At 38.3% G+C, this 13,534-nt stretch overlaps 4 protein-coding genes across 4 annotated transcripts in view; 2 read left to right on the top strand and 2 right to left on the bottom strand.

Moving 5' to 3' along the window:
- The first annotated feature begins 101 nt into the window (after positions 1-101).
- On the top strand, positions 102-2,767 carry tmem234 (transmembrane protein 234). The gene is made up of 5 exons (XM_033988514.2): positions 102-142; positions 826-977; positions 1,086-1,152; positions 1,776-1,868; positions 1,989-2,767. Exons 1-5 carry the CDS (start codon positions 130-132, stop codon positions 2,081-2,083), a joined length of 420 nt encoding a protein of 139 aa, XP_033844405.1. The 5' UTR covers positions 102-129; the 3' UTR covers positions 2,084-2,767.
- A 286-nt stretch (positions 2,768-3,053) lies between these two features.
- dcdc2b (doublecortin domain containing 2B) lies at positions 3,054-7,541 on the bottom strand. The gene is made up of 12 exons (XM_055231291.1): positions 7,494-7,541; positions 7,062-7,357; positions 6,801-6,852; positions 5,683-5,753; positions 5,042-5,173; positions 4,830-4,964; positions 4,642-4,684; positions 4,023-4,088; positions 3,790-3,949; positions 3,607-3,716; positions 3,249-3,311; positions 3,054-3,170 (listed from the first exon to the last, which is right to left on the bottom strand). Exons 2-12 carry the CDS (start codon positions 7,343-7,345, stop codon positions 3,054-3,056), a joined length of 1,233 nt encoding a protein of 410 aa, XP_055087266.1. The 5' UTR covers positions 7,346-7,357; positions 7,494-7,541.
- A 640-nt stretch (positions 7,542-8,181) lies between these two features.
- Positions 8,182-11,452, bottom strand: iqcc (IQ motif containing C). The gene is made up of 5 exons (XM_033988540.2): positions 11,380-11,452; positions 11,066-11,209; positions 9,935-10,280; positions 8,704-8,825; positions 8,182-8,240 (listed from the first exon to the last, which is right to left on the bottom strand). Exons 1-5 carry the CDS (start codon positions 11,419-11,421, stop codon positions 8,205-8,207), a joined length of 690 nt encoding a protein of 229 aa, XP_033844431.1. The 5' UTR covers positions 11,422-11,452; the 3' UTR covers positions 8,182-8,204.
- Positions 11,453-11,702: 250 nt separating this feature from the next.
- Positions 11,703-13,534, top strand: part of fancm (FA complementation group M) — a 32,545-nt gene continuing 30,713 nt past the window's right edge. The window contains exons 1-3 of the mRNA XM_055230920.1: positions 11,703-12,522; positions 12,600-12,772; positions 13,215-13,292. Coding sequence (XP_055086895.1) covers positions 11,784-12,522; positions 12,600-12,772; positions 13,215-13,292 — 990 coding nt within the window. The 5' untranslated portion in view covers positions 11,703-11,783. The remainder of the gene's footprint in view (positions 12,523-12,599; positions 12,773-13,214; positions 13,293-13,534) is intronic.

The raw sequence follows: 13,534 nt of genomic DNA, 5'->3' as shown, positions 1-13,534 counted from the left end.
TGTCGATACGAATAGAAATCAATCTATTTATTTATTTTTATTTATTAAAAAGCTATTTATTGAGCTCGAGTCGTTTTGCAGCGGCGGCGTGTTCTTGAACGCGACTTGAAAGATGCCACTATTTACAACATGGTGTCTGTGGGTGAGTTTGACTCAGTGCGATTCATTCTTTTACACATCTTTTAGACACACGCACGATTTTATATCACAGCGTCGACTAAATTATTGCAATTACATGTTTACCACACGAGTTTAGCTTTGACGCCAGGATAGCATGCTAATGTTATGCTAAGGAAGTTGACAGCACTGACCAACTTTAAATTGATCAGTGCTGTCAGTGTTTTATCCAATTGGTATTACATAAAATACAGTAGTAGGGCTTCAAGATTTCGTAAAAAAATATATATATAATCGCGATTTTTCTGACCAGTATTTGGATTGCAAATTGCGATTTTAGTGATTTGCCTGTAAAAAAAATTTGTATTCTGCTCCGAGTGCACATTGTAAACAACTCCACGATCATTTGAAGACTGAAATATGAACTGATAAACTAATACCAGAATCCCATGCATTTAAGAACATGTTTGCAGAGGTCTAATCCTAAACTACAAGCACAAGATTTTCTAAAATAAAAAAAACAGGGTATTTGTATTTCTATTAAACAGTTTCAGCCAACTCAAATCAAACTTCCTTTCACTTATGATCTTGTGCAACTCTTTAAAATAGTATTGTCCAATTTTGTGTGGTGTTTTGTTTACACACATTTCATGTTACACGTTTTTAACATAAGTCTCCCCTAACATTCCCCCCTGTCCCCTGTGTCAGTGGAGCTGCTGTCCCTGGTGCTGGTGTCCATGCTGTGGGGCTGCACTAACCCTCTGCTGAAGAGAGGCAGTCGGGGTATAGAGACCGTGGCCCAGCCCAACAGAGTGGCCCAGGTCCTGGCCGAGCTCAAGTTTCTCCTGCTCAACCTCAGTGTAAGCTTAAGTGACACATTATTTCTTCATTGAGAGGAAGAGGTGCTTAGTCTAAAGTGTGGGCTGAAAAGAGTCTACATTATTTAAATATCCGCTCTCTTTTCACAGTACATTGTGCCATTTCTCCTGAACCAGAGTGGGTCTTTGGTATACTATTACACACTATCTACAACGGGTAAGTATCTTTTAGAATAGGCAAATTCAAAATTCTGATGTATCATACAAAATTAACATCCAATAAAGTCTTTACATAGGCTACAAGTGTTGCTAAAATTTCTATTTTTGATTTTGATAAGGAATAGACTTGACACTGATTCTAATACAACAATGATAATAAAACCACTTTAGTTAGGTAATAGATTGTTATTTTCAACAGTGAATTATAGTACTTTCTTTATATTACCATGTGGCCTTATATCTGTGCAGTCCCTCAGTTGTCCAGTGGTGCATGGGCGTATACTAGTATATGTGGTCTTACCAGTTATGATTCAGCTCAAGAACATTCTAAAGCTATTCAGGAAAGGGTCATTTTATGTCCTGTGAATGTGACCTTTTAAAAATTTGCTCAAATGAGTATCTAGTTTTGATACTAGTTTTAGTATCGATTAGTATCTGATTTTCAATACTTTTGACAACCCTGTTACATACCTATTGCAATAGATTTCTGCACTTTATTTTGTTAAGCCAATTAAGTGATGCTTGTGAATAGCACTTTTTTTTAACTAGATGGCCCAAAACAGACAAGCAGAATGCCACATGCTCTTGGAAATGTAATGTTTGTGTCTTCTCCTCATTCAGAACTATCTCTTGCTGTGCCTGTAACCAACTCCTTGACATTTCTATGCACTTTAATAACCGGAAAGTTATTGGGCGAAGAATTTGGAGGAAAATGTAAGAGACCAAACTGCCAATTATTACATCTCTATTTGTACAGCATACAAAACACGGGTAATCATGACTTTTGGACAGGAAATCCCCCTTTTCTAACTTTCTTGTGTGTTGTCTCCTCAGATGCTGTTGCAGGCATGTTCCTAACCATGGCCGGCATTACTCTGTGTGTCATGAGTTCAATGGACCCATCAAAACAGAGCAAAACCAAAGTTTAGCACAAACTACTGAGAATCTACTCATTTGATTGTGCAGATGGCTTAATAAAGCATTTATTTGCACTAAGCATGGCAAAGTATCTAAATGATTTGAGATGCCATTGAAATTCAAACAGCGTCTCCTCTCTTTCAGAGCCTCTATGTGGAATTCTAGACACAAAGAGGGTTCATTTAAGGTTCAGTTAGGACTTTAAGTAGATTTATGACACAAAGAAAATGGAGGCTGTTAACTTGTAAACCTCCATCCCAGGGACAGCAGCTGAGCAAGTCACTTAAATGAGACAAAAACATTTTAGCATGAGGCTTATAATTAGTGTAGCATAATTTTGTGGGAACATGCTAATTGCTGTTGACAGTGAATGTAAGGCTGTTGTCAACATGTTCATTTTTACATGTAAATGTTTTTACTTCTACTTGACCAATGATGAATGAATATAACAAAGCTTTATTTATTTGTGTAACGTTCGAAATGTTTATTATTGTAAATGTAAAATAATATACTGTATATGGTTCATACTTCGCAATAAACAAAAATCTTGAGTCACGTTAATACACTTAGCACAGCAGATGTCTTGGGTGTTATCTGAAAACAACACAATGTTAGGTGGTGTTGATTACAATGTTTTGAATAATTTATGTCATAGCCAGTGTGATTTACATTCATTTAAACTCACAAATAAACAGACTCTCCCTACCCTTGTCTAACGCTTGACACTACGATGAGACAACTCCATTTGTGACAAGGTCTTGTGGGTGGTGCTTTTGTTCTTTTGTTTTTGGAGTCTATTGAAAAGAAAAAAAGTGGTTTACAAATTGTAACATATTAAATGTATTATATGAAGTTGGACACACCTCTACTCTTGGGGATTTTGGTAGTCTTTCTTGAGATGAAGGCCTTGACATTAGAAGGATCCCTTTCTGATCCTTTAAAGAGAAGTGAAAGTTACATATTGATGGTTGACTTGATATTTTAAAGCACAAGTAGATTTATGTGCACCTGTGTTTCTTCATGTTTTGTTGAAATTCTGATTTTGTTCTCATTTTGTTCAAAAGTCTCCTGGTTATCATCTGCTCTAGATGACACTCCCTATACACAAATATTGATGACAATTTTTTAAAGTGTATCATTAGTTCAATAAATATAGTATGTTAAATTCATTGATACCTGATTTCGGTCTAGAGGTTCTGTGAAAATTAGTTCCTCGACCTCCACCGTTTCTGCCACTCTCTGAAATGACACGCTTTAGTAAAGGTGTTCACAAAAAATATTAACCACTTTAAATCTATAATTATGGAGAAGGTTTTTACAATCCTTGCTGCTAACAGGTTGACAGGGTGCCCCGGCAGCAATGAAGGATGGATCAAATGCAGAGGATGAGGCATTAATTATAACTTACCTCAACACAACAGACTTCAAATATCTTTTCTAACTTGTATTCATATATCTAGCTGCCCCTTATTGGACCTGGTTATGCATTGATTCATTGCACAATAACTTAAATATTTCATCACAATTCACTGACCTGGTCAATGGGAATCTCAGTAGCTGTATTCTCATCTTCTGCTACTTCCTCTGCTCCTCGCACCTCCTCTCTCCTCTTCCTCCCTGCTCGTTTAAACACGCTGTGCTGAGCTACAACACAGGACAATCTCAATCAGCACCTTATTAAGACGTATCAGACTTTAGATATGTCCATGTTCCTGACCTGCTCCATTGGTGAGTGGATGTCCTCTGTTTTTGCGCACCTTCACTTGTCTGGAGAAGAATGCTGATGGATGTTCTGGGTTCACTCCTCTGTATCTTTGCTGTGAGGCCTGTGGGGGCGTGGCGTCGTCCCCAGTTGACTTCACTCTTCGGCCATCAGACTAAAGACGAACAGTCACACAGAGATGAGCAACTGATATGTTGAAAAAGCAATGCTTATGTTAATCATCCTACCTCTGGTGAGTTAAGCAGAGCAGAGTCACTGTATCGGTCTTCTGTCCCATTTACTTCCTTTCTGTTCTAACAGTACAAAAAACCACGTTATGTTATTGTATCTGAAGCTCGACCTCTCAATCTCCTTCATACTCTTTGGCACATCACTATAACTAACCGCTGGGTTTTAAGCAGCATCCTATTAAGTATTGACTTCTCTCATTTGTCTGTTTAAGTCTCTCCTCTGCGAGAATGAAGTAAAATTCCAGTATTTACAGTTAAAAGCAAAAACATTACATGTTACTATGATCAATAAGAGATAAGAGTAAGAGACCTAAATGCAGTCTTACATTTAGTCACGGCATTTTAAATACAACTTGATAGTGGAAAGAGTATTGAAAATTTACTCAAATAAAAGCATAGGCTAAAATGTACGTAACTGATGCAAAAATAAAATTTACATTAAAAAATACTACTCAAATACTAGTAACTACCCCCAAAAAATGTATTCAGTTACAGTATAATTGAGTGAGTTTTTTTTGTCATTTGTTACTTTCCATGCTTGCTTCACCAGAACCACATTTCATTTAAAAAGCTGTCAAAACTGGCAGCTAAAAATAAAGTAAATTTGACAAAATACCTCATTCCTCCGGAGCATCCTCCTCTTCCCGGGGTAATGCCTCCTAGAAGAAGAAGACAAAAGAGGTGAGGGATCAGAGGGCACTGAGGGATCAGAGGGCACTGGTTGTTATAAATCGTCTCCTGTCGGCCATTAGCCCTTCAGCTGTAAACACCACACTACACACATATGAGCTTGCATAACAATACCTCTCTGCAGCCTTTGAGACCAACAGCTCCTCATATGGAAGTTTCTTGAACCTCTCTGTTCCCACAGCGACATATGAGTGGCCTGTCTTCAGTTCAGAGGCTGAGGACAAGGGGACTCCTTCAAGAGAGCACAACCTGTGGAAGTACAATGGGGAGAAGTAATATATTAGTCCCTGTCCAATTTTACAAATTTTTACTTCTTTCCCACTTGCCTGCGTACAGCGCCAGTCCGTAGGCTAACTTTGTCTGTGACTAAACTCAGAATCTGCTCCAAGTCCTGCTGCATGTTACGAGGAATGATGAACCGAAATGGTGGACACAGGAGATCTCCATTGCGGAAGACACTAAAAGAATATGATGATGTTATGCAGTTATGACAAATTAAAGGTACACTATGTAACTTTTTAGGTGGAGGGTCTGCCACCTGCTTGTCGTCTTATTATATTGCCTGGAATACCTCACAGTATGGCATTAACGTATCTATTTCCATGAAACTTATAACAGGCCAAGTTATAAGTCACATATGGTGATAGTTGATGCCTCTCCTGTAAGAATGCATGTTTTTCAAGATATTTCCAGCAAGAGTTATAATTGACTGCAAAATAAATTAAATTAATGCCATATTATGGACAAGAACAGGCAAAACTATAGCATGTCCATGGAGACAAGCAGGTTACACAGGGCACCTTTAATGAAAGACAACATGTTAATTGAACCACGTTCCACCACAACTGAAGCTCATATTTACTAAATCAGGTTTGAAGTAGGGTTAACAGCAAAAACAGCACTTTCATAGTAGCTAGCTAAAACTATAAACAACTAATGCCCAGTGTAGTTCTATGCATATACTCACTGAATAATGCAGGGTATTGGAATGAACTTCCTCCATTTGGCTGAGACATTTGGATTTTGTATGACTTTAATCTGAAAAACGCAATAAAATCAAATGAATGTTAATTAGTTTTAAAAGGCAGAGATTTAAAGGTCTCAAAATATTTAATCCCCTCAGTTAATTCTAAGAAATGGGAACGACGTAGAGTGCTCCAGAAGTAAACAAACTCTTAATTTTATTTTTTTTGGCAGTAAAAACATGAAAAGATGCCAATCACCAGACAAAATAAGAGTTTCCCTCATACATTTTGTGTAATATCATAAGGAATTAAAAAGATGGATTACAACCATTTGACTGTGGCCCACTTGTACACTTATATATTATGAATCAGTTATGCATAAGGTATAATCAGTGCCAAATCATTCCACTTGTGTTGGCTTGAGTGCTGATGCCATGGAAACGAATGTCACTTTGAGACTTTTCTGACGACACATCCAACCTGCATGTCTGATTTGAGGGCTCATTGTAATGCAAACTCACATCAGCGAAGTCTACACATAACAGGACTACATCAGTTGATACAAGCAGCACTAATCTTGTTAAATTATACTGACTATGCATCTTATTTTGAGTGATGAGGTCTATGGTGCTAATGCGAGTATATTCCTTGCTATAACATTTGTACTGTAAAATCAATGTAGGGAGACACATCTGGCATAGCTCCACAGTAACCACAACACAAGGATGTAAAGTCACCATGTGTGGTAGCAGATGGTTTTACAAATGGCAGCGTCCCAGAACACATTTACTCTTTATTTTGTACAAGAAGCTTAAGCTAAACTGTGGGAGAAAGAAACAAACAAAATTATCACCACTAGTAAGAGACCACCTATGCATCGTCCATCTTTGTCATTATCAATTCTTTGCTGACACTGAAATATAGAAAAATTACACCCACACATCAAATAAATTACTATTATAATTTTGGAATAATGAATGGCATATTTGTGATAAAAATGTTTTGTCTTGCTTGAACATATCCTCTAATGTTTTACATCTGAATGAGCAGTAATATTTGAATGGTGTCTGTTAGACTTTTGTCCCTCCTCTGGGTTATATTTGGATTAATGAATGCTTACCTGGGTTTCTTCACGGGTGGTTGGTTGTTTCTTCATTCCAGCATTCACATAACTGAAATGAAAAGCCCCAAACACTGAAAGGGAATCTCTATAAAGCTATTATATATTCAATATAATATACAAATACTGAAGCTAGGCCAAACCAATATACATTTGGGATTAGGCGATTATGGTATGGCTTTTCATGTTGTTTTATTTTAATATAGTACCTAGGATCCCAAATATTTAGGCCAATTTGAGCCTTGGTTTCCTTGTACTCACTCTAGCTTCTTAAACCTTTCAAAGCCCGCTGCCACATACTGCGCTCCCGTCCTGAGCTCCTGCAGGTCGGTGACGCGATGGCCCTGCCTGGGGGTGTACAGGTTCCTCACAGCCAGAGAAGCCCCGATGCTCTGGGTCACTTCGGTGAGGAAAGCCTCCATGGTGGACACCTGCCTCTGGTTCACCACAAACCTCCGGCCGCAGTAGAAGGGGTCTCCATTCTTGTAGACCACCACTCTCTTCACTGGAGGCAGAAGAGTGGACGTGGCAGTGCCGGCAGCCATCACAAAAAGCAGCTGTTTGGAATGGAATTCAGAATTTAGATTTAAAAATTTAAACATTAACAATTTTTTTTACATGAGTTCTCCTTAGACATAGGTACACAAAATTCACATGAACACAGATTTTGAAAATATTGGATCCAAGACTTACATGTGAGTAGTAATAAAGTAAACTGGAGGCAAGAATAGGTCCCCTCTGTTGTGTTGATACGTCTGAACTCCCAGTCACCACCACGTTCTGCTCCTGTGCACACACTCTGCTGATGGCTCAGAGTATTTCCTGGTTGCCATGGCAGCATGGATAGCAATGACTGGCTTTGTGGGCCAGCCCATCAGTGGTAACCACAATAAAAGCCACCACGGACACAGAGGCGACAAAAGCAGGAGAGGCTGTGTGTTGCTAAGCTGAATTTATAAGATAACGACTCAACCTGTTGCTGGTTTTGTCTTAAGATATTTGGTTGTATAGATTATTATCCAGGTAAAAATGAGATAAAGTAGGTTATTATTTAAATAACCAACCAAACAAAAATAAATAAATAAAAAACTTTACTTTTACATTAGCATGCTTTGTAAAATACATAGCCGATGAACAGGACGGTCTCTAGGTAGTTTTTGTATGACTATTCAACTGGTGTTTCTTTCAATAGTGAAATTTGAGCTTCAGTAAGTCACCCCACAGGCTTGTTTAAGTGTACAGTCCGTGTAATTGCCCAACTAAACTTAGCTATTTACATTACGTACAACAAATCAACGAGGAGAGAATGCTTGTTAAAATATGTCTTTATTCTCATATAAAACATAAATTATGTTTTTGAATACCAATAAAAACTCATTTCAGACTCAATTAGGTCTACTTCTGTCAGGAGAGGCTCAGCTTATTCTTCAATGACAGGTACTGGGGAAAGAATCAGAAAGCAGCAATTAAAGGGAAGTAGTCGAAAACAGTGCTGTCAGTTCTATGCCCTTGTATTTGTGTTTGTGGATTGGCCATTTTGCTCTTCCACATTAGATATTGGGCTGGCAAGTGTCAGATTTTAATGGGGAAGTCTACATACCATCCTCTCTCAGTAACAGCATATGATTTGGAGCACAGTTCAGACTCGAGGAACAAATTACTTTTTTTTGCGATACTGATTATTGCATTAGCGAATATCAATACTAGCAATAGGTAGCTAATATACTGAAAAAACAAAACAAAAACCTTCCACCTGACTCAGTTTGCGGGGAAGAGGATATTTGTGCTAGCTTCTGTTCTATACTAAAGCATACAGTACTTACAGAGATACTAAATTTAAACCCAAACAACACATTTTGACACAAATAAGCAATGAGCAGGAAGCACTATTTCTCCTCCTCACCTTCTTCCTGCTGTCGATGGCCTGCTGCAGCCACAGGAGCTCCATGGACAGTGTGTTTCTATGGCTACAGAGGGCTTCTGGGGTCCATGGAACATCCCGGGCCAAGCAGTATTGGCGCAGACCTGCACATAGTAAATCCAGTCTGATTGATAAGGCCACTTCTCGACATAAGAGCTTGTTAAGTCCACTCACACTAAACACCAAAGATCATTTGTGTAACTTCACCAGGAATGCCATAAAATGCCTATTTCTTTCTTTGTCACTCCTCTTTGTGAAGGTGAATTAAGCATCACATTAATCATTCGGCATCTGAATAGCTGCTTTAGCCAATAAAATGTAATTAAAGTTGTAAAGTAAGAATTAGTGCAAACATTTTAACACTGATTTGTACAATAAAATGTGCCAATCAAATTATGTAAATACGCCAGTGAGAATAATAGAAGCCAATATTTCTGCCATGTTTTTTTTTTCCCTATACACAATTTGGGCTGAATTAGAAAAAAAGACATTGTGATTTTTCTGCCTATGTGTATGTCCATCAGCATTAACATTACTTACAGAAGACCAAAATGTTAACTGCTTAAATAATGCAGGAACCTACCTACAGCTTTGTAGGTAGATTGGTTCATAATTTTATAGCTACTTAATGGAGTCAGGATATTTTGTTATTTGCACAGGACTTTATATCATCTAACTAATTACCGGTACTGTTTTCTGATTTGCTAATTGCAACAATTCAAACTGCAGTGCACATTTATTGTTCTTAAACATGACCATACAATCACACAGTGCTTGCCTGGACTACTGTTTCCACACCAACTGAGTACTGCAAACCGTCTGCTTTCATTAGATTTAAACTAGAGCAAACTACAGAAACCAAAGTGAAAAGCTATCTAGGAGCTCTGTTGATGAAATATGGCTATTTTGATGTGTACATGTTTCAGCTTCGCTTTTCCCAGGTGAAAAACATTTTAATTTAAAGACTAATGCTTATGTTTATATTATTATTATCTTTTTATCTCAACTTAGGCCTTTTAACCAAGTAATAACATTTTTATGTGTGTAATATATACATATATAAATGTATTTGTTTATATTTATATGAATATTATTTTGTCTGACTTCTACACCACAAGCTTGTCTATATGTGACAAAAATGTTATGTTGTATTGTAATCCACGTCTACTTGTATCACACAAATTAAACCTTCCCGGAGACATATTGCACTTACCTGCTTTGAAAGAGCGACTACAATCCAGCTCTGTATCTATGCTGCTCCAGACAGTGGTAGAAACACAGGCACTTTTCATCCCTCCTCCATCCTTCTCTCTCACCGGATGTTCGCCTCCGATCTGCATGTTTGCTCTCTGAGCACTGGTGGGAAAGCTGTCTCTGGGTTCAGAAGAGGAGGCCATGCTTTGGGAAATGTCTTTTTCTGCTTCCATCTTCTCTGATTGACCACCACCATCTTTTCTGTTTGAACCATATTCTGCTGGACTTTTACAGAGGTGATTGGTCTTTGATACATTATTTTCGAAGTTGTTGTCAAGACTTCTATATGGGGAAATGGCATTGGGCTGTGAATAAGCAGAGAAAAAACATGTTACACAGCTGCATTATACTATATATACTCACACACAGAAAAACGTCAGTATTGTTTCATAAATTCATACAGCATCTAATTAAGTTAAACTAGGCCAATGTACTTTTAGTAATGTAGCAAGTTTTCTCAAGATTTGACACAGATGTCAATACAGAGGTTACGACATAGATATGATATTTAAGGCTTCAGAAGAACAATCGCAACCGATTGTTGGAGTAATTGTCAACTAATTTAGTAATCCAATAATCGTTAAATGGTTTATACAGAGGATCCAAAACACGCCATGTACAGCACATTCACTCAGTCTCTCATTCCCAGGCCTTCAGTTTTATAAACTAAATGATTAAGCAAAAGAATAATCGCTAGATTATTCAATACCAAAATAATCGTTAGCTGCAGCCCAAGCATTAATCAATAACAATTTATTCTCAAATTTAGGCAGAATTAGGCCTTCATGAAGCACTTTTCTTTTTCTAGTATCTGTTAAAATATGGCACAATGAATGTGCTGGAGCAGAGACATTGTGATCTTTTATTGAATAATTCAATATTATATTGTTGCATCTCTAGATTTTTACATAGCAAACCTCTCCTTTCCAAAACAGGGGGATATTTACAAATTGCAAGATCTGTTAGTAATGCAGTCCAGATTATCCGTCAATTTCAATTTGCAAGATGACTGTTATGGAGTTATTTTACAGGACAGGGAAACCAAACTTTTTCATAATAAAAATGTAATCAAATGAAATCAAATTCTTACAGTGTCCGTAAAATAGGGAAAATACAGAGCTCTCTTGATCCATTTTAAACAGTGCAAATCCCCATCAATTTCCTTCACAATGTCTTCATAATCCTCTCGTGCACGGCGCATCTCGTTCCTCAACAGGTATCCACGTGCACGCGCCTGTGGCAGAATTATAAAAGCTCAGAATTGAAATGGACACAATGACAACTTTAAACGGGCTTCAAAGGGAGAAAATCATATCACACATGGCTGTTCCTGGAAATACATGTTTTCAAGTCACGTGGTCATCCATTATTCATTTGGACGAACTGCTAAACAGAGACGATTACCTGAAATTGCGTGATTATCCTCTCCAGTCCACCTCCATCCATCGCTATGGAAACATGACAGCGCTAGCATGACTAACACGGAGAGCGGGAGATGAACTCAAACTTTTTATGTTGTTCCGGGTCAAACTGAAAAACTAAAACTCAAATGATATATTCGTGTGCATAGCTTTTGATTTTAATGCGGTGACTCTTTAAAGTCGAGTAGACAGACAACAGAACATTCATCCTGTTCCATGCTGATATAATGCTAACTTAGAAACTCGCTTATTTAACAGTTTAATTAATATTTACTTTTATTTAGAAAAGACGCCTACGGAAATGCTATTCATGTGTGTTTTGTTTAAAATGGTGCTATTCATCACATGGACTTTTTTGTATTACGTTCTGCATGATATTTTCTGAATATGAGTAATGCTGCAAACCAGAAGACTCTGTTTCAAGCCTGGGGCACTGTCGTGTCTCAAAACAAGGTGGTTCCGCCTAAAAATGATGGTAAAAAAGCCACGGCACGGCGCAAGACGACTCCAAGCAGCAGCAGCAGCAACACTAGCACGTACCAGACCATAGATCCAAGACCTGCTCCAAGACCTGCTCTGAGACCTTCACTTTGGAGTGAAATAGGGCACGGGTCATCCTACAGCACAGAAGGCCCAGTAAGTTCAGGCGAAGCTATAGCTACTTTTGGCTATGAGGAGGATGATGACGATGATCTGATGGTGGTGGCTGTGCATGAAGCAGAGAAGACGCTGCAAATTAATAATACACAATTTAGAACAGATGACAACCCCAGAGAATCAGAGTCTAGTGCACTGCCTTTCACTTCCCCTTGTGGACAGAGTTATCCTGACTTCCCTGGGTTTGACAGCTCTTCAGCCAAAGTATGGATCTACCCCACAAACTATCCTCTCAGGGAGTACCAGCTGAAGATCTCAGAGGCTGCCCTCTTCAGGAACACACTGGTCTGCCTCCCGACCGGGTTAGGGAAGACCTTCATTGCTTCTGTTATCATGTACAACTTTTACCGTTGGTACCCATCAGGAAAGATTGTTTTCATGGCTCCCACCAAACCTCTTGTGGCACAACAGATTGAAGCATGTTATAAAGTCATGGGAATCCCACAGGCACACATGGCAGAGCTGACAGGTAATGCTTTGTCAGATGGACTTAACCATATGGCTTACTTTTTCTTTTATGTCAGTAACAGTGTAATAACTCCACAGGCAGCACAGCAGCAAAGCAGAGACAGGAGGTGTGGAGAGCCAAACGTGTGTTCTTTCTCACTCCTCAGGTCATGGTGAATGACCTGTCCAGAGACACATGTCCAGCTCAGCAAGTCAAGTGTGTTGTGATAGACGAGGCCCATAAAGCTCTGGGAAACCATGCCTACTGTCAGGTGCACTGCTTCTACTTACACAAACACACAATATTTCGCAAAGTTAATCAAGTTTACCTTTTGAACAAGATTGTTAATGAGATTAGTAGGCAACACAAAGTAATTTTCTAAATGGACAGATGGATAATGTGGCTCTGGTTTCTCATTCTTTTACCTGCTACATAAAAGTGGTATAAAAGTGTTTTTATTATTAAATCATTCTGTCATGCCTTACTGGCATAAAGTTCATGTTACTGATGAGTGATTTGGGTATAGCTACAATCTTGGCAGTAGAGTAGATCACACCTGGACGACTGAGGGATTACACAGACATCTTTAGGTGGCAGTGTTGTGCCACTTGAGATCTTGAGACTTGAGATCTCCACTAGAACCTTTTATAAATAAGAAATACAATAGTAATCACACCAATTCTTTCAACTCACTTCTTACTTGTGTTTCTCAGGTAATTCGACAGCTTGCCAGTCAGACTAAACATTTCCGGATTTTGGCTCTGAGTGCAACTCCAGGCGGGGACACAAAGGTCAGTGCATCAGCCAGTCATTTCCTGACTCTTGTCTTTGTTTATGTGGCATGACACACTTTCAGCAAGTCTGTGGAGTTTAGGATTTTCATAATTTTAGAACAGATAGAATACTTGGCTCTTGTAAATAAAATTGCTTTATTTGTTGCATATTTATTGGTTTTAGTCACATTACTTTTTCCTATTATGCACACCAATTTGTGGAATTTGACAAATTGGTAATTGTTATGGCAGCTATCCCT

Source organism: Periophthalmus magnuspinnatus, chromosome 22 (genome assembly GCF_009829125.3).
Source record: "Periophthalmus magnuspinnatus isolate fPerMag1 chromosome 22, fPerMag1.2.pri, whole genome shotgun sequence".
NCBI lineage: Eukaryota > Metazoa > Chordata > Actinopteri > Gobiiformes > Gobiidae > Periophthalmus > Periophthalmus magnuspinnatus.
Note: the sequence above shows the minus strand (reverse complement) of the source record. Positions and strands in the feature narration are given on the sequence as shown.

Excerpts from the sequence above, each read along its gene's own strand:
- tmem234 (XM_033988514.2), top strand. Across the intron at positions 978-1,085 it reads TTCTCCTGCTCAACCTCAGT|TACATTGTGCCATTTCTCCT; the intron begins GTAAGCTTAAGT and ends CTCTTTTCACAG. Across the intron at positions 1,153-1,775 it reads TTACACACTATCTACAACGG|AACTATCTCTTGCTGTGCCT; the intron begins GTAAGTATCTTT and ends CTCCTCATTCAG.
- dcdc2b (XM_055231291.1), bottom strand. The coding sequence starts at position 7,345 with ATGGCTGCCGGCACTGCCACGTCCACTCTTCTGCCTCCAGTGAAGAGA. Across the intron at positions 3,950-4,022 it reads CTCTGCTTAACTCACCAGAG|TCTGATGGCCGAAGAGTGAA; the intron begins GTAGGATGATTA and ends GTTCGTCTTTAG. Across the intron at positions 3,312-3,606 it reads CTGAGATTCCCATTGACCAG|AGAGTGGCAGAAACGGTGGA; the intron begins GTCAGTGAATTG and ends GTGTCATTTCAG.
- iqcc (XM_033988540.2), bottom strand. The coding sequence starts at position 11,421 with ATGGATGGAGGTGGACTGGAGAGGATAATCACGCAATTTCAG. Across the intron at positions 11,210-11,379 it reads GGATAATCACGCAATTTCAG|GCGCGTGCACGTGGATACCT; the intron begins GTAATCGTCTCT and ends ATTCTGCCACAG. Across the intron at positions 8,826-9,934 it reads TAGTCGCTCTTTCAAAGCAG|GTCTGCGCCAATACTGCTTG; the intron begins GTAAGTGCAATA and ends TACTATGTGCAG.